The sequence below is a fragment of the Sphaerodactylus townsendi genome, linkage group LG04 (assembly GCF_021028975.2).
Source record: "Sphaerodactylus townsendi isolate TG3544 linkage group LG04, MPM_Stown_v2.3, whole genome shotgun sequence".
NCBI lineage: Eukaryota > Metazoa > Chordata > Lepidosauria > Squamata > Sphaerodactylidae > Sphaerodactylus > Sphaerodactylus townsendi.
The window spans coordinates 106,868,983-106,893,319 of record NC_059428.1 but is presented as its reverse complement, the minus strand read 5'-3'; the positions used below and the strand labels follow the sequence as shown (position 1 = coordinate 106,893,319).

At 41.8% G+C, this 24,337-nt stretch overlaps 1 protein-coding gene across 2 annotated transcripts; it reads right to left on the bottom strand.

The window, feature by feature from the left end:
* Window positions 1–435: 435 nt before the first annotated feature.
* On the bottom strand, window positions 436–23,498 carry POGLUT2 (protein O-glucosyltransferase 2). 2 transcript variants are annotated; one of them, XM_048495671.1, is made up of 10 exons: window positions 22,929–23,495; window positions 19,062–19,267; window positions 15,500–15,705; window positions 13,154–13,231; window positions 10,492–10,664; window positions 7,793–8,030; window positions 6,975–7,184; window positions 4,354–4,443; window positions 2,607–2,711; window positions 436–621 (listed from the first exon to the last, which is right to left on the bottom strand). In XM_048495671.1, exons 1-10 carry the CDS (start codon window positions 23,111–23,113, stop codon window positions 604–606), a joined length of 1,509 nt encoding a protein of 502 aa, XP_048351628.1. In that variant the 5' UTR covers window positions 23,114–23,495; the 3' UTR covers window positions 436–603. The 2 variants fall into 2 exon arrangements, with proteins under 2 accessions (XP_048351628.1, XP_048351629.1); XM_048495672.1 differs by lacking the exon at window positions 436–621 and having other exon boundaries at window positions 2,607–2,714; window positions 22,929–23,498.
* Between the last annotated feature and the right edge of the window lie 839 nt (window positions 23,499–24,337).

Here is a 24,337-nt window from a genome sequence, read left to right as displayed (position 1 = left end):
ATATGGCTTTTACTGGTTATGATTCTGATTTTTATGCCATGCATCCAGCTGTACATTTCTGAAATCCTAATGGCACTTCCCAGATTATCTCTTCCAGTTTTTCCCCTCCCACTTTAGTCTCAACCTTTTTAGGATGACAGTGTTCCTGAGTCTTCTAACCCCAGATACAAATTTGGAGGAGACTGCAGCAGCCAAGTCCTGCTTCACAACATCAGTGAAGGCACTGCAGAACATTTATAAAATGTTCTTCTCACAGATTAATTCCGGAACTGGCCCCTTATTGTGTCAAATGGTAATGGCACCCACTTCAACTGGAAACTTGAAATCTTGCAGGAGTAAAGACTGGATTGCTAGATCCATACGTTGGATATTTTTGGTTGTCAAAGATCACAGAAGGCTCAGTGCCTTGTAGAGGTTGAACAAACCTTACCACACTTTTATGGAAAGTATATTTATTTTTTAAAAAAAGTTAGTTTAAAAAGTTGTAATACTGCACAACAGGAGGCATTCAAACTATTTCCCCCTATCTTTCTGAAATCCTTGGAAGATATCTAAAATTCAAAGATAAGCAACGATCACAAGACACTGTTTTCTTTCTCCCTGCTAAAGTTCTTCTTTGACCTGTAAGAAAGAAGAAAACTCGGTTGGTGCTTCTACTGTTGAGAAAGCCTTGAATTATTTTGCTTCACATTGACAACTGGAACAGGTCCAGAGGAGTGTGACCAAAATGGTATAAGGTCTGGAATCCTTGCCCTATGAGGAGCGGAGCTCAGTATGTTTAGTCTGGAGAAGGGAAGGTCAAGGGGTGACATGATAGCCATGTTTACATATTTGAAGGGGCATCACATTGAAGAAGAGGGAGCAAGTTGTTTTCTGCTGCTCCAGAGACTAGGACAAGGAATAATGGATTCAAAGTGCAGGAAAAGAGATTCCACCTAAAGGGCTGTTTGATAATGGAATACACCACCTCAGAGCATGGTGGAGTCTCCTCTTTGGAGGTTTTTAAACAGAGACTGGATGGCCATCTGTCGAGAGTGCTTTGATTGTGTGTTCCTGCATGGCAGGGGGTTGGACTGGATGGCCCTTGTGGTCTCTTCCAACTCTGTGATTCTATGACCTCCTGTAGCAACCATACTATTCTGCTACAGCCAGGGGGGTTCTCAACCTTTTTAAGCCTGGTAGTCACAATGAAAAAAAAAAGGTTGCCACAGAAAATGGAGCCAACCACAAAACGACAGGGAACAAGATTATGCATGACACTTCAGCATATTAGGCAGAAGCTTTGTTTCACTGGATGCCTTTTAAAATGAACACATACACTAACACAGTGAAGATGCTGTGGTAGCAGAGGTTGCCGACGCAACTTGTAAAAAAGTCCATACGACCAATCAGGTCTCCAGCAGCCAGTCAGAAGCCCTGGAGGGCAAAAGTTTTACCTGGCTGTACCGCACTTTTGAAAAACAGTTGGCAGGCATCATGAACATCAGGCCTCCATTGGGGACCCCTGAACCCAAGTTAGTCCCTTTAACAATAGTATACACAAGTGAATATGTATACACAAGTGAATAAGATTCAGATCACTGGTTTTTTAGGATCTCTGATCATTTCAAACTCAGAATGCATTATGCCCACTTGTTTGTGAGGAGAAGGAAATAATCATTTTTTTTCCTTACTGTGCTAGGCCTAAGCCACAGAAGTAGTTCTATGTCTGAGGGACAGGTCTCTGAAAGAAGGCGTCTTGGAACTTAAAGGAGTCTACTGTTGGTGCGACATCAACAGTGACGTAAGCAGAGTCACATCCATCTAAGCTGTGGACTGAAATAATTCTGCTTATTAATTCTGCACTATAATTCTGCTTTGGGGATACCACTGGTATCCTGAAGCTGTTAACCTGCAAAAAAAAAAAATACACAAAGCTTGTGTTGGATCCACTTGAGTGGAAAGCACAAGTTTTGTGAGAGAACCAGCAAAGGTAACATTCTCATATATAACATTTATATGATTTATATGATATTATTAGGCTTTAATCATATTAGTTATGGTATATTGTTGTATTATAATATTTTAATTTTTGTACGCTACCTAGAGTGCAACCCTGTTGGGAATGGGAGGAATATAAATAGGATAAAATAAAAAATAAAATAAACGATGGGTGCCCCAGGAATAATTAATTTATATTATTGTTACAGATGGTAGAAGGCAGCTTTCTTTAGAGAAGAATTCGGATTGCTGGGACACATCACCTCAAGGTGTGTGTGTGGGTTGTTTTTTGTGTGTGTTGAGTATAGATAGGACTGGATCATATGGAAAAGATCTACACTTGCAAGGAAAGAGGCAATTTTTGCCAATTCTTCCCCTGCTATAGCAGCCATTCAGCTCCACTATCATGCTGGTCCAAGTGGGGAGGGGGTTGTTTGAGCGGCGTTACAACAATTAAAATCCTTTTCTCCTTCCCTCCACAATACATGAAAAAGCAGGCTTTGGCACCTAAAATGAAAACTGTTCCATAACTTAGAACTGGATTTTGGGAGGGATTAATCAGGAAAACAGCAGTTTCGACAAGACTTCTGAATTCAGCACCCGACATATTAATGTCCTTACTATACCTTTTTTCTGTGGCAGTTACAGGGAAAGAGATCTTCGTCAGGTTGCTCTACTTTCTGCATTTCTTCTCTAATTTTTGGCTCATTCGTTTGTAGCTGGGCATATTCCTACTTGAAAATAAAGAACTTCTGTTTCAATCTTGCAAACTCAATGTCTATAGCCTCATATTGATCAATCTGCAGCTGATGAAATTTCCCATGCAAGAAACGTTCTGAGGAACATGATACACAATCTCCCAAAGACCGTACGTAGACGCGGTCCCATCTGGTGACTTGCTGAAATATCAGTATCTCAGTGTTAATGCACAGACATTTTCAGCTGTGTTTTCAGAGTGGCTTTCTACAGCTGGGTTCTTTGATCGCTGTTGATTGCTGCTTAAAGGAACATATCCCTCTGCATTAGAAGGGCATTTGTGGAATCTGGAATGCATCTTCAGCAAAATGATAACGTGATTTTTTAGGGCATGCCTTTCACACAGAGCTTACAAATCTAATTGGAGAGCTGATCATTTAACTGCATTGCCAGAAATTTAATTATAGCTACCCTTTAATCTGAACGGTCTGTTTTGAGCCAGTGTGGCGTAGTGCTCAGAATGTCACATTAGGATCTGGGAGACCCAGATTTGAATCCCTACTCCGCCGTGAAGTTTGCTGGGTGACCTTGCTGGGCCACTCATGTACTCTACCTCACAAGGTTGTTTGGAAAACAGAGAGGAGAAGGCTCTAAGTCCCTTTGGCTCCCCCCTGGAGAGAAAGGCAGGATATATATGAAGTAATATCTAGTAATATTTTAAAACTATGTTGTCGCTAAACAAGGAATAGGCTGATATATTCAATTAGTCAATCTTGTTAAATATACTGTAAAGGGAATTGGGCAGGCGGTTGTGTGGATGTCTGTATAGGACGGAAATAAAACTATTGAATTAATTCAGCCAGCAAACCAATCTTATCCAATCACCATCTTGGGTGTGTTTGTTTTTGCTGAATAAAAAAAAATCTCCATCATTATACAAGTATGATGGAGATTGAGAGAGGGACTTATATGTTACAAAAGCTCAAGTGTGTGTGTGTGTGTGAAGTGTGTCCTCAATATGCTTTACAAAGAGATACACACTATACCCCCCATGAAATTTCTGCCAGGGAGTGGCATGAACTTGGAGTCAGAGGTAGATGACATACCTTGACTTCACTGTGTTCTGACGTTGTACTTTGCTTTTACTCACAGAAAGCAATGGCAGTCATTCACATATACAAGATTACCTACCTTTCCTATCTGGTAATCCCTTCCACTGACCACAACATTATGTCTGAACTCCACTTTTATGTGTGTCATCTGACTTGGAGCCCAAGGAAAATTTCTTTAGGTAGAAGGATTTCCGTCAGCAGACATGCAACTTTCCCACCTTCCTTTTGCCATGGTGCCCCCAAATTTCCCCCAAATATTGCTTTTCAGGGTGGCAAGCGAAAAAGCCCCTTCTCAGCCAGGGCACCAAAACTGTGGTACTCTCCCCCCAGGGATATTTGCCTGCCCCATTTCAGCCAACATTCCATCGATGTTCCTTTCTTCCTGCCCTATGTTTTAATTATAATTTTATGTGCTTTTGTTTTGGTTTTAATTGTTTTAATAATTTTTTTTAAAATAATGTTTTAACCATTGGCTGCCTTGGTGGCCTTGACTGGGCAGAAAGGCAGCATGAAAACATTGTTAAGTAAATTAAAATAAGTGTCAAGTAATCAAAGAGGGACTGACCTGGAAAAGTTTGTAGTAGTAACAAAATATATGGTCTCCCATGAGTTTATTTCTTGCAAACTCTTGCCCAGTTTTTGCAATGTTCTTTGCCTGGCAAGAAGAAAAGAAAATAAGTTAGAATTATTTTAATATTTCAAGACTAGAAACTTTATGTTCATCTAACAACTTGTTGATGATCCCTGGCCTGAAAGCTGTCTGGAGGATGTCCTTAACTAGGTATCAAACATTAATCGCTACCACACAGTGGCCACATACAAATGATATAATGTGTCAAATTGTGCAGATTTTATCAATATAAAATTCAAACTATCCAATAAAAGGGCATACAATAAGAAAACCACTATATTTAAAGAACCAGGTATGCAGCAACATAAATCAATCGTTAAGGAACAGCCCACAGTTAAAGAAGAATGCAACCTAGTGCCAAATAAAGCATCATAGGTGCATGCGTTTCAAGTCCATGTATGTTCAATGGCAGGTTCCCAGGTTCCCAGGTATATTCCCATTTCATGCATGTACTTGCCAAGTATGGGTAGACGATAGTCCAGAAATTTAGTATGCTTCTAAAAAAGATGTTCTGGTTCAATGTGTCCCTCCTGACTTGGCATAATTGCAGGCTGTCTCTCTTTCTCTGGTGATCACTGTGGACAGTGCCTAAACTGCTTGTTTATATGCAGTAATTTTCTTATTGTATGCACTTGTATTGGATAGTTTGCACTTTATATTTTATATTATTTTTAATATTTTTAATAACTACAAAACTACAAGAATGGTAAACGAGCCACCTGACAAAAGAGAACAGTGAAAGAACTGAAAGGAAAGTGTCAACCTCTGTCCCCCAAAACATGACCCCATAACATACTGTGACATAAAAAAGAATACACAGAAATTACGGATTTGAAAACAAAAAACTACATGGTTCCCATCTTGTCTTCATCATATACATAGTTTGTACTTTATATTAATTTAATTCGCACAATTTTGCACTTGATATCATTTGTATGTGGTTATTGTGCGGCAGTGTTTGATATTTGATACTATTTGTCCTATCACACTTCCTTGCTGTTTTGGTTGATCATTGTCCTTAACCAGGGCCAGAACCTTTTCAGCTCAGCCTCAGCCTGGTGGAACGCTTTGTCAAGCAAGACTATTTCATAGGGCCTAAAAGATGGAGCTGAACACAACAACAGTATTGCATCTGTTGGCCTCCCCTTCTCCCCCTTACCTTCTCTTCCTCTTTTCCTCCCCTTTCTGCATTCCTGATATTGGTATGAATAGTGGTTTCAAGAGGTATGTTTTTAATTTAACTGTTATCCCTTTGTGGAGTCTATAGTGCCAAGATATAGTGGATTTTACTGTTTTTATTGTTGTTAACAATGTTGCATGTTTCTTTGAGTCTGCATGGGGAAGGACATCCTATAAAACGAATATCTTTTAAAATTTTAAATCCTGTGTACCACAAATGCAGCTTGCGTGTGCAGAATGCAGCTCCCCTCATTCCTCTGTCTGCTGCAGCTTCCAGGAATGCTGCGTCTGGGGCCCAAGGGGTCAGTGGATCCCTCAGGAACTGCGCAGGCGGCGTCCATAGCAGGAGGGAAGAACCAATTGAAAACTGGCCTGACCAGAAGTCCAGTTTATGCTAGTAGAATGAACTGAAGACTCCAATCTTTGTTTCTGCCTCCCCACCTTGGCCCAAAGTATATGCATCAATTCCCCTGGCGTGGGATACAGTATTTCACCTTTTCAGCGTTCACAATAAGTAAGAGAGTGGATTTCCCCATTAATTTAAGGCAAATCTCAAATGTGACGTATTACTACGAATGCACAATTCCTTTGGCTCCCCAAGTGCATTGTATGAGTACTGTTCACTATGCAGAGATCATTGAGTTAAAATAGGTACTTCTAATCATCCCAGAACACACCTTTGATGACATGATTCTTAGATGATTTGGCAATATCCCTATCAACACAACTGGCAATTTTAAAAATCTTTGTGGGAAAAGTAGTCCATGTTCAGCAGCCCTTCATCTTCTCAAGATACAGAGAATGCCATAACCTACCACAATCCACAAATGTTAAAAATCCTTCTGTCCATAGTTATGTTATCATTTCTGCAAGGCCTAGTGAATGTATGAATTCAGACTTCTGAATTCTGCTTTTGTGCTGCAAAACAGCACCAGGAGGGAAATAATTAGAAAGAAAGATGGTGGAGGTAAGGATTCTGGCTTAATTCTTTCCCTTCCCACCACTTTTCTTCAACAACTCTTTCTCCTTTGACGTTCTTCTCTCAGCTAAGTGTTTGGATCTACATTTCCATGTCGTATTTTGATTTACAAGATCACTGACAAACAGCTTTATAGGACTCAAAATGTGGTAAATTATAAGTCAAACAGGGAGTGGTAAAAGAAGGCTCTGCAAATCCTAGACAGTGTCATTCAAGATGGCTTATCGAGACAGATGATTCATGAGTGACCACTGAGAACACTCCGAACTATGCCTTTACCTTAAGAATGCTATTCAAAGACATTGCTGGCTTGTGAGTAACCACTTGTCTGAATCCCAATAGACTCCATAGACAATTTGCAAACCGTTAGGTTTTTTTTAAAAAAAGGATCTCTTACTTCTTCATCATGATCTTTGGCCCACTGCAGTTTCTCCAAGAGATCACTTAGGTCATTTTTGAATGGAATGTAGTGTTTCCAAGCTTGTAACTCGTTATAAAAATGCTCATAATAGATGGAATCCTGCTTCAACACTACGCTGTTCCCTGCTAGAAGATAAGGCATCCGGTATGCAGCCACTGTGCCATCAATGTTAATTTGGTATTTATACTGAAAAACAAAGAATAATGGTTAATAAACACACAGCTTGTTGATTCTGTAAATTTTTCTTTTCTCTACTAGGCTATGACAAAAGTAGGCATTCGCAAGATTTCAGACAACCTTGCAGCCATTTCATAAGTTACTTAACAACAACCCTGGTTTCCCATCAAATGTACACTTGACAAGGAGCTGGAGCCAGCCTTAACTCCCTCATTTATTTTTCACTTAAGATTTTAACATCTTAAAATTCTGGTTATCAAATCAAATCTTTATTACAGACTTTAGACCAGCAAAAGATAAATCATATAATGGATAGAACACATTAAAACAGTAAGCATAAATACTAAAAGGGATTAAAAAGATTTTAAAGTAGGATAGATATAAAGGCAGACAGGAATTGTTAAATTGAAGGCTACAGCTATCAAGTTGCTAAGCCTACTTTGTTACACAGACCAACCTGCAATATATTTGAGTGCTGCTACACAGAATTTGGCCACACTGTAAATTATGGTTTGTGGTCTTCTGTTTCTGTGATCAGAACAGCTGCTGAATACCTAGATCAACTTCAATTCTAAATTCTCAAAAATGTAAATAAAGTATACTTATTTATATTGTACCTTGAAAAAATCAAAAAAGGATATATGTTTTACAATAGGGCCATACAGACTTTCATCATGCTGGAAAAAGAAGAAATTGGTAAATGCTGCATCAATGTGTTCTGGGTATTTTCTGCTCAGCTTCACAAGTTCGAGCCTCTCTTTACGACTGTCTCGACCTCTCCAGATTGCTGTGGTGTTTTTTTCTTCCCACGGTGGCCCAGTGTTTGCTTGTACAGACATCATGTCCAGACTTACTCTAGAGGAGGAAAAAGAACAAATGTTTTCAAGAGTTGTCTTTAAAAATAGTTATATTTTTTCCAAAACGTGATAACAATGAAAATATTCTGGGCCCGTCTTCTCTCATAGCAGGCCAGAATAACTTTACAGGGAAGTAATCCAAGAAATGTCTCTCTCTAGTTGGACATAATTAATCCTCTGGAAAAGGGAATTTCATGAAATCCCACAGGCAAGTTAAGAAAACAAGACATTTGTATGATTCAGTTGTGAAACGGTCATTGCAGGTTTGAATGTATTTTGCTGCTTTACAAGATCATGTTTTAAGACCATGAGCCAGAACAGTGAACAGTGAAATAAAGTATACTTATTTATATTGTACCTTGAAAAAAATCAAAAAAGGATATATGTTTTACAATAGGGCCATACAGACTTTCATCTTGCTGGAAAAAGAAGAAATTGGTAAATGCTGCATCAATGATTTCTGGGTATTTTCTGCTTAGCTACACAAGTTCGAGCCTCTCTTTACCTACTGCCTTCTGAGGTTCTGATCCAGAATCTTTTGACACAGTACTGTATTCACCACTCCAGTCTGCTTAACCTAGGCTTGCTGTGGTACAACTGCCTGGCCTACAGAATGTACTCTTAGTAATAAATTGAACACACTGGCGGGGAATCAAAGGGGAAAAAAAAGACATAACCAGACTGAAGTTTTTCCTTGTAGATCTAATGCAGCCAAGGTTTTGGTTAGGAGATCCTGAAGGTCCACAAGTTTAAAAGAAATTTGAGGGATTATTTTGGGAGTTCAACTGGTATAGTCTCTCCATCAGAGATGAACTCCCCCTGCTCCCTGCAAATGCCTTCGGCTAAAGTCAGCATCAAAGTCTGGTGGCAACTCTTCCCTGGGGCGTTTATCTCTCCCCAAACTTCTGGAGGGTTGCAGGGCCCCAGTCACCCTTAGTCTCCCTGTGGGGGACCAAGAAAGGGGAGAGGAAGGAAGGGACGGGAGAGGATCAGGCACTGAGTCCCTTGGGCAGAGAGCTACCATCTCCTCCCTCAAAGTTTGCCTTATAAAGTCTCTGAGATCCTCAGAGTATTTCTGTGGTGTATGTCCATTCACCCCTATGGGTCTTTTCGGTGGTGGAGGGAACCAGGGCTTTTTTCTGCTCCCTGAGCTGCCGAAAAAACCCTTTTGGAGGCAGTGGGGTAGCACTGCATCAGTGCCGTAGCCTGCTGCCTCCAAGTTGGAGGGGGTTCTCAGACTGCATCACCATAAATATGCATTATGCAGTTTTTTTAATTTAACTGAATATTTGCTTCTTGGGAAAAATAAAATTTTAGAAATGCCATTCACTCCATGATCTAAAATGCACTGATTTCACCATTTTGTTTCAACAGCACCTCCAAAAAGGAGCTCCAAACCACTCACCCCTCACGTTTCTCTTGATGCGCATTGATCCTTTGCGCATTGACACTTAGTTCCCATCTGAAAAGCAGTTACTTGCCCTTTCTGCACACAACTTCTAAAACATTTCCAGCGGCAGGAAATGAAGCATTTCCTCCATGGAGTGTCGCACTGCTTTTCCCCCCTTTGGTTTCGGAAACATTTCCAGCCTGAAAACATTTTTCTAAAACCCCAATTCTTTTGCCAGAAACATTTTCAAGCTGGCTTCTCTCACTGTGTGATCATTTTTAAAACGTTCTCTTTCCCACAGCCGTTTTCTATGCTTCTGTGTCCTAGTTCAACTTTTCCCTCAGCGCCATTTTTTTCTCATCCCTGAGCTGATCTTTTTCCCTCACCACTTTATTTTCTGTCATTTTTGGTTGTTCTCTCACTCCTTTCCTCCTAGCATTTTCTCACATGCAGGTAAATTTACTCATGAGCAATCCCACAATTACATAAAGCAGTGATTTTCTTCCTGCAGTTTCTCTTATGTGCAGGTAAATTTACTTGCGAGTAAACCCATGATAGATAGAATCTAAGACAATGAAGCATCATTTCTACAAAAAAACCAAAAAAAGCGGGGGAATCCTCATAGCAACCATGAAACAGTGGCTGCCCATATGGGGGGGGGGGGCGGTGATGGTGCAGACAAACATTGTGGTAAGGGGGGGGGGGATCAAAAACGTTTTGCAAATGTTTCAGATGACTTGTCCGAAAAGGACCACTGTTAGCCCCAGCAGCAATTATCATCAGCTTGGATCCAGTGGAAGGTTTGAACAGTGGATCTTTCCCACACTCGCCTCCCGGAAGCAGTCCTTTCAGGGTTTTCAGGGACCTATGTGGACTAAGAACCACACAGCTTAGGATGCTGTAGCGGGGATGGGAAAGGGCTGCTGGGAAGAAAGAAAGGCAGGAAAGATCACCAATCCTTATATATACAGATTCACAGGATCCAACTCATGGTGAATAAAAAGGATCATTTTCAAACAGTAAAAATCACAAACATTTGAATGAATCAAACGTGTAGGAAAATTCTTACCGGCCCATTGTTTCCAAAACGGAGTCTGTCAGGTCATAGGTAGGCATTACAATATCTTTTGAGTCAGTGGATCCGCACCAAGAAAATATAGGATGGATGTTCTCAGAGGATTTCTTCTTCTCCAAAGGCCAATCTCCCAAATTGACAAAAAACTCTACATCGGGCATTTTTACCTAGGACACCGTAATACATTAATGCACTAGACGACTTTGTCAAAAGTGTCATCTGTTTTCAATGAACAGGTCATATGATAGACGGGGTAAATAATTTAAGGAAAGCTCTCCCCTGAAACCATGTTTATAGAAACATAGAACTGGCAGGGATACCATTGGTCATCTAGTCCAACCTCCTACACAATGTAGGAAATTCATAGCTACCCTCCCCACTCCTCCATTGACCTTTGCACTCTGCCCCATTAATGGACTGTCCAAAAGAAACTATTAAATAAAATTTTCAGATGCACAGAGGCACAGTACCTAACCTCTGGGAACGCATCGGGTTGCCAAGTTTTGGTCTAGAGCTTTATACTTTTTGTGACCTGATTCTGCACTAATATAGCATCCACATACACAGCTGCACACATGCCCACTCAAGGAGCATCAGCTACAGGCAAGGTACATGCAAAAAAATATTCCTGACTTTCCAAGTATTTCATTATTCTGCCTATTATTCATACAGCATTTGCTTCTCTGCATACATTACTCTAACAACAACCTGGTATTGTTATTTTTGCTGGTTGGCTGAAGCAGAGACTGAGGAATCAATCCTAAGAAGACTTACTCAGATGAAAGTCCCATTTTATTCAATGCTGTTTGCTCCCAGGAAAGTGTTTTTAGGATTGCAGCCAGAAAGATTTAAACTGGGAGAGAGGAAGGCATGTCTAACACTTCTAATGAGTCTGTACCTCAGCAATAATTTGAACAAAGCTCAAAATTTGTTTTATTAACTGATGCACTAGCCCATGTTGCTTAGCTTCCCAGATAAGTGATTTGGGCTGGCTTTTGGCTGGCATAGGCTCTGTTAACATTTTGTAAATGTTTGAGGTAAATGGAATTACCGGTATGTGTCTCAAAGAGTAACAGCTTCCAACTATTTAAGAGAACAGCACCATCTGCTGGTGTGCAACCCACAATGTAGAAGTACTATTACAATTTCAGGCTATAATTAATTATAAATGATAAAGAGATGTCACCACGAAATGGGACGCTTGAAAGCATAGATTGTGGCATACTAAGCATTTACTAGGAATCCTGACCTGGATGGTCCAGACTAGGCCAAGCAGGGTCAGTCTTGGCTAGTACTTGGATGGGAGACCAGAGTTACTATGCAAAGGTGGGCAATAGCAAATTATTTCTGTCTCTTGCCTTGAAAACCCACAGGATTACTATAACCACAGATGCCACTAACGGCACATTCCACCACCAAGAATTTTCTAATGGAAATGTTTAAGAAGATAGCTCTGAGTTTTAAACACAATTTTGCTGTATCGTCAAAGGCTTTCACGGCCGGACTCAACTGGTTGTTGTGAGCTTTCCAGGCTGTGTGGTCGTGGTCTGGTAGATCTTGTTCCTGAACCTTGTACCAGACCATGTACCAGACCATGGCCACACAGCCTGGAAAACCCACAACAACAATTTTGCTAATTCTCTCCTTTGGAGGAGGATGTGAGGTAATCAGTATATCGTCTTGAAGGCAGCGCCTAAAGGTTTGCAGATTTTAAATTGCCTCTTCAGCGCATGCAGTGGCTTCTGCTCCTTCAACATCCCTGCAGCAAATAAAAGCTCTTTCTCTCTTCTAGTCTGGAATCAAGCAGGAATTATTACTCATGCTGGTCACCCTGGAGTTTTTTGGGGTTTTTTTGCTTTTTCTAATCTCATGAGCACAGTTAGTTTGCTGCAGCCATCTGTTTTTGTTTTCGCTGTACTTATGACACACTTTTCAGGCATCTATTTTTTATGCAGGCCAAGACATAAAGGACCATGTACAGTATGTTTTGTGCATGCTGTGATTTTTAACACCCCTCCCCGTTCCAATTGCAATAATTGAAAAATCTTTTTCCAGAGACCTAAGGTGTTGTAGTCAGGGTGATACAAGTGGGAAAAGAAAACAAAGAGGAGAGCAGGCCACCCCACCATGTGTACAGAGAAAAGTCTTTGATACATGGAGGAAATGCTTTGGATGTTCGCCATACTTTCCTAAGGAGGACTCTGAAAGTTATCACTGGCATTTTGAACTGGGCCAGAATCCTAAGATGGCCGCCAGTTGCTGGAACATTCTGACAAATTCAATTTGACTGCACTTAGTCACCTTTGCCACATTCAATTAAAATGTGGCATTTCAAATAAATAAATAAATAAATAAATAGAGTCTTATCTGCAACTTAATGGTGGCCAGAAATAGATTGTTTTTTTGCTGGTTCTCATGTTGATTTTTGTGGGGGGGCTATGTTATACTGCTGATTAATTTTAATGTGTGTTTCTAGACTTTAATTTTTTATCATTCGTTTTTATATTCTTGGTATTTTACTGTATCATTTATACAACCCACAAATATATACACACAAACCTCGTGACAGAAAATGTGATTTATTTCTTTTAAATAAATTAAATAAATTGCAATATTTATTATCAGAAAGCATATGAAACTAATGAGAGATACTCACTTTTCTAGTCAAAGAAAGTAGGATGGCATCCATGAAAATCCTAAAGCCAACATGTTCCCCATGGGTCTTTATATAAACCTAAAATAATCAAGGAAATGTTGAATTAGTTTTCTTTTTTCCTTTCAAAAACAAACATTACTTTCAACCATTTCTGGTTTTGAACCCACAAATCAAATGAACGATCTGTTTTTACTTTTTATAACTACAAGACCGTGGAACTCCACAGCACGGGATATATGAGCTGCCAAGAACTTGTTGCTGCTATGATTTCAGCACTATTATTTAACAAGAACACCAGGCTAACAACAACACTGAAACAAGTTCCTATTAGGAGGATTCCAGAAGATTTTATCAAAGAGAACTGGCATGTTTCACACCATTTGCTAAAATTTATGGAATTAATAATGTCAATAAACATAAAATAAAATTAATAAGCAACCTTTGTAAGGACAGTGCTAGTGGCTTCATAAACAGTGCAAAATGTTCAGGCACCAGGGGACGAAGTGAACAGAGTGCCAAAAACTCTGAGCAGACTGTAATGCCTTCTATTGTGTAATAGTAATACAACCCTTCTTAGGACACAAACCACAATACATTCAGGGCAATCCAAGACAGGTCTCACACAAAGGATTAGAGAACTTGAGCAAGTATAGTGGTACGAATAGCTATTTAATCATGATAGTGAAATAAGACCTCCATATCCAGAGGTTGGGAAAACCACACAAGGACAGCAATCATCATCTTTATATCCTTTCTGTAAGATTCTAGAAGTATGTAGCTGATTGTTCTTTGGGAGCTGTTGTCAGAGGGCCTATCGCCAGAACCCGGAAGTGATGGCGAAAAAGAAAAAGGGGGTGTGAGTGGTGGTCCTAACTTCTGGTATCAAGACATGAAGCAACTTTCCACTTGAAAGTATTTTAATAACATATGAAGTTCCTTCTTTTAAAATGCCACAACTGCAATGAAGAAAAGAAGAAAGTTCACTGCAAATTTAGATGACAAAATATATCGTGGTCCCCAGAAAAAATCTTCTAATAAGATTCCTGAGGAGACTCTGAATGAGAAACTACTGTTGATCTTGCAAGGACTTCTACTGCAGATGACCTCGCAAGCTCCAAAGAACTTCCCACATCACAAGGCCAAAGAAGGCTTTTGAGTTTTCTGCAGAATAACGGAAATCTTCTCAAATACTTAAATGTTGATTGGCATAAGCAACCATCTTTTTCTGATCTGCTCATAATTAATGATGGAAAAGAATGCAGTGCCCACAAAGTACTTGTTGCTGATAGAAGTAGTTATTTTCATGCTGGCTTAAGCAAAATTCCAAGAACAGATGTAATTACCTTGGGCTCTAGAAAGGGGGAGGAGGGAGGTCCGGACCGGGATCTTCCGCCCTCTCCCTCCTCACCTGCAGGAGTCTGCCCCCACACCAGTGTCCGCCAAAGCTGGACTTACCAGAGGGCACCACTAACTGTCAATCATGTGGGTTCCCCATTTTGTTTGGGTTGGAGGGGAGGTGGGGGGGGGGGACTGGCGAGGCATCTGCCAGGGCTAGGTGGCGAGTGGCAGGCCTGGCTTGGTCTGCAGCCTGGGAGAGGGTGAGGGGAAGTGGGAGGGACACTGCATGGCCAACAGAGGGGCGATTTGCCATATTTGACCCGCCAGGCCTCGATTTGTCTGGGGATTGGGAGAGGGTGGAAGGAAAGCAGGAGAGCTAATGTGCAAGTGGTTTGGAAGGGTGGGGGGAAGCTGGAGAGCTTTTGACTGGGAGAGGGCAGGGGAAAAAAAGTGGGAGGGCTTTTGCCGGGCCAGTACAGAGGGCGGCCTGCCACCCTTGCCCTGCTGTGGCCCTGTCATAGCTCCTGGGTTGAAGGTGAGAGGGGGGATTGAGCTGTCACAGCTGGCGAATCCTCAACCAATGGGTATGCAGACAGTCCTATGTGGCCACTGGTTGAGGGTTCATCATCGCAACACTTTGCCTGTCATTCAATTATATGAAATATGAAATATTTTATAATTTAAATTTTTTACCTGTTCAAATGTTTTACAGGTTTTATTTATACCACCTTGGAGAGCCTAATCCTGTGGAAAGGTGATATTAAAATGTTTTAAATAAACAAATCCCCTATTGGTAGTACAATCAGAAGACAAGATGCATTCACTGACATTTGCTGATACACCTTTACCTGATTCGTACTTTTCCTTATCCTTCCTTCCAAACAGCTGTCACTTGTTGACCTCTTCTATCCTGATAAAATCCCAAATTAGCTGTAAACAAGATCCTCAACAGGACTACTTTGTCATTCTCCAATGACTGTACCACACATTTACTTGCAAAACAGTCACCTTATTATCTTTTATGGTGTAATGGCACAGGCTCTGTCTCTGGCCAAACCGTTGTGGAATTTCTTTGGCAATCTTATCAGGATCTACAGCAGGAAACTGGGCCAGGTCTCTCTGGATCTGTGGAATGATATGAGGGCAGCCCATCTCTTCCAGCCAAACACCGCTGTCTTCCTGAGGGCAGTCGCAGTTCTCATGATAAACAGGACCTATACACAATAAATAGTTTCAATATGTGTAAATAATATGTGTAAATAGTTTTAATATGTGTTGCGTGCTATTCCATCACTGGCACGCCCAATATAGCATCTACTAGCACTGCTGTCCCCTCCTGGCCTTGGGATTGGGTGTCGCACTCTTTGGAATGTTGTTGTACTTTATTTCACTGTATTAATGCTGCTATGTTTTATAGAGTTTGTAAATTGTTTTAACTCAACTTAATTTTTACTGTGTGAAATGTTGATCTGGCCTGTTGTGTGTAATGTTGTTTTTGGCCTGTTGTACACTGCCCAGAGCCCTTCGGGGGTGGGTGGTTTAAAATCATATATATTTCACACATTTCACACAGTAAAAATTAAGTTGAGTTAAAACAATTTACAAACTCTCTCTCTATATGTATAAAAATAAATAAAGTAAACTATATGCTATTGTCAAAGGTTGGACTTTCTCCTAGATTTACCCAAGCTTCAGCAGGTGGTCTTGATCCCAGCCTTTATCTTTGGGCTGTTAGCTGACCCAGTGGCTGCCCAGTCAGCAGAGGGCTGGCATCATAGGGCCAGGCAACACATAGCTCATACGTAGCCTCTATGCAGCCTCTTTAAAGAGCGGCCCCTATAAGAAGATGTTGGCAGTTGCTGACTGAGCAGCATAAGAGCAAAACTGCTTCACTGACTTCTCTGAAGAGAGTGAGCTTGATAGCAAATGGTTCCTTATAATGTAAGATCGGTTGTAAAAGTGTGTAGGTCCTTCATGAAAATTGCTTACACTGATGAAGATGGTCCAACCCCATTCCAGTCATAGTGGATTTACTTGTGATCATACTGATGAACCAAGAGCATCCTCTTTACAATACCATCTATAAGTTGTGTTTCAATAGCAAAAGCACACAAGGTATGGCCTGCAGGACATCAATCAAACTTTATTACGGTCATAGACCAGCACAGGCCTGTAGGATATTTCCGTTCTATGAAGAATCTCCAAAACCTGGTCCACATTTTAGCAGTTATAGTTGGTGGCAGGAAGCTAAGTTACAGGAATCAATTAAAAATAAATGAAAGATAGATAATAGCTATCCTATTCCCACAAGGCTGTGAGTCTTGAAGGTGCTGAAAAAGACATGGAGGAGACTGTCCTACAGCACAAGTTCTGCAGAAGGTATCTAGATAGCTTAGGATGGGTCAAGTAAGTTAGCACTTAAAACATTTTCAAGCATACGTTGGGAGCAATGGAAATTGTTTTTACACAGAATTCTCAGATAGTGTTTGAGAATCAAAATAGGTGATCCATAATCACACCTTCCTAACAGTACTTTTGTTACAACCATACAGGGTTCTGATTCAGAAATGTACCATGTGGAAAGGATGGAGGAGGTTTAATTCTTTCTGCCACACGGTTTCATAGATTGAAACCAGGCTCCCTTTTAGGCAGAGTACTGCAGACCAATTCCATAGCGGAGTCTGGGACATGAAAAATCAGATGTAAGGCTGAATTTAAGCACAGTCTAAAATATCAATCAATGAGACTCAACGAACCCTTACATTTTGCTGGAACAAGCCCTGTATTTGTTATGACACGTTTGTATGCTTGCCATTATTTTAAGTATGCTGGATAGCCATGGCAACAGTGCAGGATACATTCTGAAGCACACTAAAAACAAATAAGAATTTTCCAAGACACAGAAAATAATGATCTAAACAGTATCCCCAAACATTCATTGTAGTTTATATTAATATCAATATAATTATATCTAATTCTGGATAAACATGGATAAAAAAATCCATACAATGAGCGCAGGGACAAACAGTGAGGATTTTCCCACAAGTCTTGGGGAAATCCCAGTTTGCAGAAAAATATGAAATGGGGAGGAGAGAATACATTGGGATCAGAAAAAGCCAAAAATCATGTGGAAATGTCCACATTTTTTTTAAGTGGGCGATCGAAATCTCACAAGACTGTTTTTGGAGGTTTCCAAGCAATGTGTAACAAAGCCTGTTACTGTCAACATACGTGTGTCGGGGGAGGGGGGGAACAGGACTAGGAAAAAAATTTAAGACAGGAGGAAGGAAAGGTAAAGCTGGAACAGAATAAGTATAAAAGAAAAAATGAAGATGGAGAAAGGGAACATGAAAATGATGGATGAGACAGAGGTCTCCAAAGAGAAGAAAAGAAAAGATACATAGATATGGGGAATGGGGACAGAAGGAATGGGGGGAAGCTTCAGGTATTGACAGGTGGACGCAAAGAGGAAAAGCAAAAAGTTGAGAATGGGACAATGAGACTCACACATACAACTTCTCATAGTTCCTCTAATTTTCCTCTCTAATTGTTGTTCAACATTTGCAATCTACTTTGAAATAATTGTATAATATTGTATAATTTAAGGAGGTATCAGTTTGATAGATGTGAAATTTGTTCAAGAATGTACAAAAAAATTGTGTGACTAATATTCAGTAGGATATCATTGCCAAAGGTCCAAGCTGGAAACTACTATTATTGTAAACTGCCTTGAACCACTAGGAAAGTCAAGGTGTAAATGTTTAAATGAATAAAATAAATTACACTTAACTCTTGGCCACCATGGGGACAGCAGCAGGTTTTCCTGCAGGAACTGACTTCTGCTGTGCCAAAGGGGTCCGATTCGGATCAGGCCTTCAGCTCTGTGGAAGTGATTTCCCACAAGGAACTTGCAGTTGCTTTTCAACTGCAAGAACTTACGACAGCCACAAGTTAAATGCAATGCCTAGTTTGACCTCAACAGAAATGGGCATAGCATGGCATTTTTCAGACTTTTGATAGCTGGGACACTTTTTTCTGAATTAAAAACAGAAAGTTCCTTCAACCCTTTCACTCAGTATAATTATATTTTTACTCCATTGGTGCAACATGACAATCCAATCCTGACCCTCCTGTCAACCAAGGCTCAAGGCTGGATTATGATTTCTTGGTAAACACTGTGTTTGTGAGATTTCCTCGCACATCAGCTATTGCAGGGGTGCTCTTGAGCTAGTCATAGTTCTCTCAGAACTCTCTCAGCATCACCTACTTCACAAGGTGTATGTTGTGAGGAGGAAAAAGGAAGGTGATTGTAAGAAAAGTAGGATATAAAAACCAACTCTTCTTCTTCACTTGTCCACACATTGGCAGACACAACTATAAAGCAGTTCAAAGCTTAGTAAACCAGTGTTGCCTGGGAGCTCCCAGTGAGGGATCTATCCTGTCTATTTTTTGAGGCACGCTTCAGCCCCTCTAGCAACAGAGCAGTGTGCCCCAATGTATAACGAATGAAATTTGGGATCAATTATTTTGAAATAACTCAATGTTCTATTGCAAGACACTGTTTGTGTACCTTTCAAGACATATGGAGATTTGGCAATGTGTTTGTCTTTGGCTGTAACCTCAATCTTCAGGCTTCTGTAGCTTGCATACATTCTATACCTCACAATGAAGGAGCCATCTTTCCTGTCCAATGTTTGCACTCCTACCCGTGTGAACTGCTCATCAGCAGCTGTGATCTTCACCTGAAATGCATTTTCACCTGGAGAGACAGTAAACCTATGTACAGAACAAACACAACGGTGACGTACAGCTCAATTGAAGCAATAGACAGTGGTAAAGTGCAGACAAACTCAATTTACAGGACAACCAAGCTCTAAACCACAATTAGGAAAGAACATCAAAACATGTAAATGCTAAATCAATTTAATCCAAAAGAACAAATAAACTCTGCTCCAAGAGTACTAATATTGCAAAGGTGGCTTAAGCACAATGTACCATCCAAGAATCCAGCCAATGAAACCCAGCTAGAGGTCGTGTTACACACAAGCATCAGTTGAAGTCCAAACAATATGCATTACAACAGAACAAGTAAGCTGGCCAATATTTCTCCGGTTTCATGGAAGCAGGTCCACTTCCTTAGCCTTTCATAGCGTTTTGCTTGCCCTTAATTAAACTGTTCTTAATTAAACTTGTGTTCACTGCTACTTAAAAGCCTGTATTCTTCTCTGCTGGGCTAAGCTGTGCATGTCTTGTTCTCTAGTGCTTAGCACTCTCAGAGCTGAGTTTGTTCTTTTGGATTACATTTATTCAGCATTTACATGTATTGATTCATGTCCTAATTTCGGTTTAGAGCTTGGACATACAGCTCAAACAAGTCTTCCCACATATAGAACAAAGACAATACTTAAGAAAAAAAATAAAACATTTTCTTTGCACTTCAAATGCCAGTCCAGGTCTGAAAAGCTTTTTCAGAAGTGAACGACTCTCACCTAAAGCTAAATACTTTCTAGTCATATCATATTCTATGACACTTAGTATTCTACTTTCTATTGTTTTCTATTTATTATTGTGTTTTTCTCCTGCTCTTTCCTTGAAGAGTTCAAGCAGCACATTCCATTTCATCCTTACTTCTTACAAAATTCACGCAAATGGTAAAGAATTTGCGAGTCTGTTACAGAATGCCTATTCAGTTAATGTGGGGTGCTGGTCACAGCTGTTAGTCCTCATTTGCATTCACTAACAACACAACCAGCAGCCCCAACCACAAGTCCAGGTGGCTGGACTCCCAGCTGCCACAAAGCCCCCACTGGGCTTAATAGACTTACACCACCCCAAAGGGTCTCAACTCACAGCCGCAAGCATAACACACCGAATGGCAGTGCTGGAACACTGGTGCTGTGTCCGGTGCTGAATTCCAGCACCAGAGAGGGCCATGATGGCTGCATACCGGAGGAACCGCCCCTTCACTGGGCAGTGTCGTACTGGCTGAAAGTGGCACCCGGGACAAATAGCATTGTCCCATTACTGCCCTCCATGCAGCCCTCCACCCAAGTGGCCGACGGATGCCAAAGGACAAAAAAATTCAGAGGCCAGGTCCAGAGTGGCATCAGGCCAAGCTTCAGCAACAGGTTGCTCCCTGCCCATTGGTCCCAGGGCATCGTCCACCCTCAAGCCAAAGCTGGACCTTCCTGCTTGTGCATTCTGCACCCACTCAGGAGCCCCCAACATTTGCCACAGTGGCAATCGTCTTCCCTTCCATGGTGGAAAAGTTCTCTCTAAAGCCATGCGAGCTTCCTTCGCCATGAAAGAGAGGCCCTTCATCTTTGGGCAGCAGCTCAGCCTTTACATGGCAGCAGCTGAGGCAGCCTGGAGAGGTGGGCAGGGCAGGGGAGAAGAGCAGGGCCAAGCAGCTGAAGGCGGCCAGGCCCAGCAGCAATGGCACCTCCAACTGCCCTGCCATGCCCACAGCCCACCCCAGGGAGGCAGCAAAGGAGGAAAGGTGGGAGAGCAGGGGAAGGCAGGTGGGTGGGTGGTAGGCAGCAGCCTGAGGTGGCGGAGGCTGGTGGTGCGGATGATGCAGGAGAGGGAGAAGGAGGGAGTGATCTGGTCCTGCACTGCTCTTGGAGCAGTGGAGGTGGGCATCCCCAGCAAGCTGACTCGGCTGCCAGTGCTGGCCTGCGAGGCCGGAGAGGTGGCTCATCCAGCTCGCAGGTCAGTCAGCCCCAGTTTGCCTGGCCTGGCCTTGCACTTTTATCTGTATACTTAGGAAGTTTATGTGTACACCTAGATATATAAGCTGGGAAAACTCAGAAGGCTGTATTTGAAAATCATCATCATATATAACTGTGACAAAACAGAACCTCCATTTTCAGAGGCAACAAATCTCTGAGCACCAGTGCTAGGAGGGAGCATCTACAGGGGAAGGCCTGGGCCTATACACCCTGTCTGATGGCCCTCTAGGGCGACTAGTTTGCCACTGTGTGAAACAGAATGCTGTACTAGAGGGACCACTGGTCTGATCCAGTAGGACTCATTGTAAGTTCTTAATACAGGCCCCTTCCGCACACGCAGAATAAAGCACTTTCAATCCACTTTCACAATTGATTAAAAGTGGATTTTGCTATTCCACGCTATAAAATCCAGCTTCAAAGTGGATTGAAAGTGGATTATTCTGAATGCGAAAGGGACCACAGAGAGACTTCTGAGGGAACTGTGATTGGCTCCACTTCCTTGTTGACTGTCCAAACTGTGTGAATGGCTTTCAGTTTCTTTTCTACTTAACTTTGGCTCATTCCGCACATGCAGAATAATGCACTTTCAAACTGCTTTCAATGCTCTTTGAAGCTGTGTGGAATGGCAAAATCCACTTGCAAACATTTGTGAAAGTGGTTTGAAAATGCATTATTTTGTGTGTGCGGAAGGGGCCTTTGTTTTGGAAAATAGCTGTATTCCAACTTTGAAAATGTTTCAGGCCTCTTCTAGAATCTGGCGGGTCATAAAACTGAATTCTTCATAGTGCTCAGAATTTCAAAGGTAAAAACTTGCTTGAGCTGTAACACCCGAATTTGGGTATCTGCCTGAACTACCCCACCCCACTTCCCATAACCAAGTCTCATATTGCTAAGGGCTCTTCCTCATCTATTATATTTGTTTCTTCTGCAAAATGTTCTAAAGCAGTTTTAGAATAGACAAAGGCAGTGTTTGTTCTTTTAGTTAAAGACAATTCTTGGAAAATGGCACTTGATCAACAGCTGAAAATAAAACTCAGCAGCTAGCATTTGTGAAATTGACGGCTATGGAATTGTTTGCCAGTTTACTAGTCATGTGCATATGTACATGAATATGTGCCAGAGAAAAGATGCCTCCATTCTTCATTCGGATATTTCACTTCTAGAGATTCGAAGGAAGAAAAGAGTGAACATCTGAAAAAGGACAAATCCAGCAATTCACAGTAACAAACTGTTACCAAAAAGCATCCTTCGAAGATAAAAACAGTTGTTTACAGGGATCAACCAGCAAACAGGGGCAGTTGAAATGTATGATCTTCAGATCTGCAGAACCAGAAAGGCAGCATGGCATGGGAGACTAGGGTTTTGTAGGCCAATTCTGAGACCTTGACCAACCATTTTCCACACGTGCAGAATAACACCCGTTCAACCCACTTTCACAATTGTTTGCAACTGGAATTTGCTATTCTGCACATTAAAAGTGGGTTGAACCTGCATTATTCTGCATGTGCGGAAGGGGCCTCTCGCTTTCTCTTTCAGCCTTACCAGCATTACAGGGTTGTTTTGAGCCGACAATCGAGCAGTACAGAATGCAATACACTTGGAGGGAGAAAAGCGGAAGTCTAAATACTGAGATAAATAAAACCGAGCCACTGAATAGTCCTTCATTCCCCGCCACCCTAATTTTTAGGCAGCACACCCGCACTTACCTCTTCCCTTCGGTATCCACAGGCTGGACATAAAAATACCGAGCCGGGAGCACCACCTCGGCTTTCAGGCCGGGTCCCCATACTAAAGTCTTCTCCGGACTGAGCTGGCTTCCTCCAGCCGGCTCCCAAAGCGCCAGCAGCACCGTCCCCCAAGGCAAGCAGCAGCTCAGCCAAAGGCGAAACATTGGACGGAGCTTCCCCTGAAGGATCACACCAGAACGAGCGCCGTGTTGGAAAGGGAAAGGCGTCCTGGAGCAAGAGCAATGGGGGAGGCGGGTCTCAGCAGGAGGGGTCGCTTCTCGGCTGCATCTCAGGTGTCCTTACAGCAAAGCTCAGTCACTTTCTCCTGGCTCCACACGCGAAGCGGCTTCGCGCAGTTCTCATGGAGGAGGAGGAGATGAAGGAAAGCCACCCAGAGCACGCGCCCCGTTCCTTTGTCTCGCTGGCGCCGTGCGCTTCTCACCCTCGCCTCTCCAGCAGCATCTTCGCTTGAGCCCGACTGCCCAGCGCAAGAGGGGCGGAGAAGGAAAGGAGACGGGACCCTCGGCCCCACGGAAGTCCTTCCCCAAGAATGATGATGATGGCCTGGAGTCACGTCCCGGCATCAACAGTCATGCTGGGTAATGTAGTATTGGAAGCTTTGAAACCGTGCACAGGAAGAGCCGGCCAAGCGGGTGGGAGGCAGAAAAGCCATTCATCCAAAGGCGCTGGCTGGCTCCCTGTGCCGCCTATAGTAGGGGTCCTCAAACTTTTTAAACAGGGGGCCAGTTCACTGTCCCTCACACCGTTGGAAGGCCGGTCTATAGTTAAAAAAAAACCTATGAACAAATTCCTATGCACACTGCACATATCTTATTTTGAAGTAAAAAAACAACACGGGAACAAATACAATATTTAAAATAAAGAACAAGTAGAAATGTTTCTATGCATGTTTCAATGCATGTCAAATAATACATTGTATATTAACCAGTTATTGATACAGTTGACTGGCCTGTTAAAATTCTTACTATATCATGCTGCACTGTGACAAAAATTACCTTTTGCCAGCCAATACTGAAGAATGTTATGGTTTTTTTTTTTTTAAAAGGAGAATGTAAAAAGAACATATGTTCAAGGGGACCAGCTAGGAATGTCTTGGATCGCTACCCGCACTTGCGCTTGCAGCGGGGTCACGTAAACCACATTTCCACAGAGGAGGGCTTTTAGTTACCAGCAAATCCTCCCCGCAGCTCCACATGCTGTCGCATTAACCACGGTGCAAACTCCTTGCACTAGCGGCTAGGAGAGATGCCCCGCATCAATTTGCTAAATAAATAGAAACAAACACAACTACTTCGGTCGGTCGTGGGAAAAATCAGTCTCTCTGTTCGTTTTGGGGAGCGCATGCAAACGAGTCAGTGCCTCATGCA

Bases quoted from the DNA above. Each gene is read 5' to 3' on its own strand.
- POGLUT2 (XM_048495671.1), bottom strand. From the start codon at position 23,113: ATGTTTCGCCTTTGGCTGAGCTGCTGCTTGCCTTGGGGGACGGTGCTG. The intron at 13,232-15,499 runs GTGACTGTTTTG...TGATTATTTTAG, and splicing joins ACACCATAAAAGATAATAAG to GTTTATATAAAGACCCATGG. The intron at 2,712-4,353 runs GTCAGTCCCTCT...ATTTTCAAGTAG, and splicing joins ACTACTACAAACTTTTCCAG to GAATATGCCCAGCTACAAAC.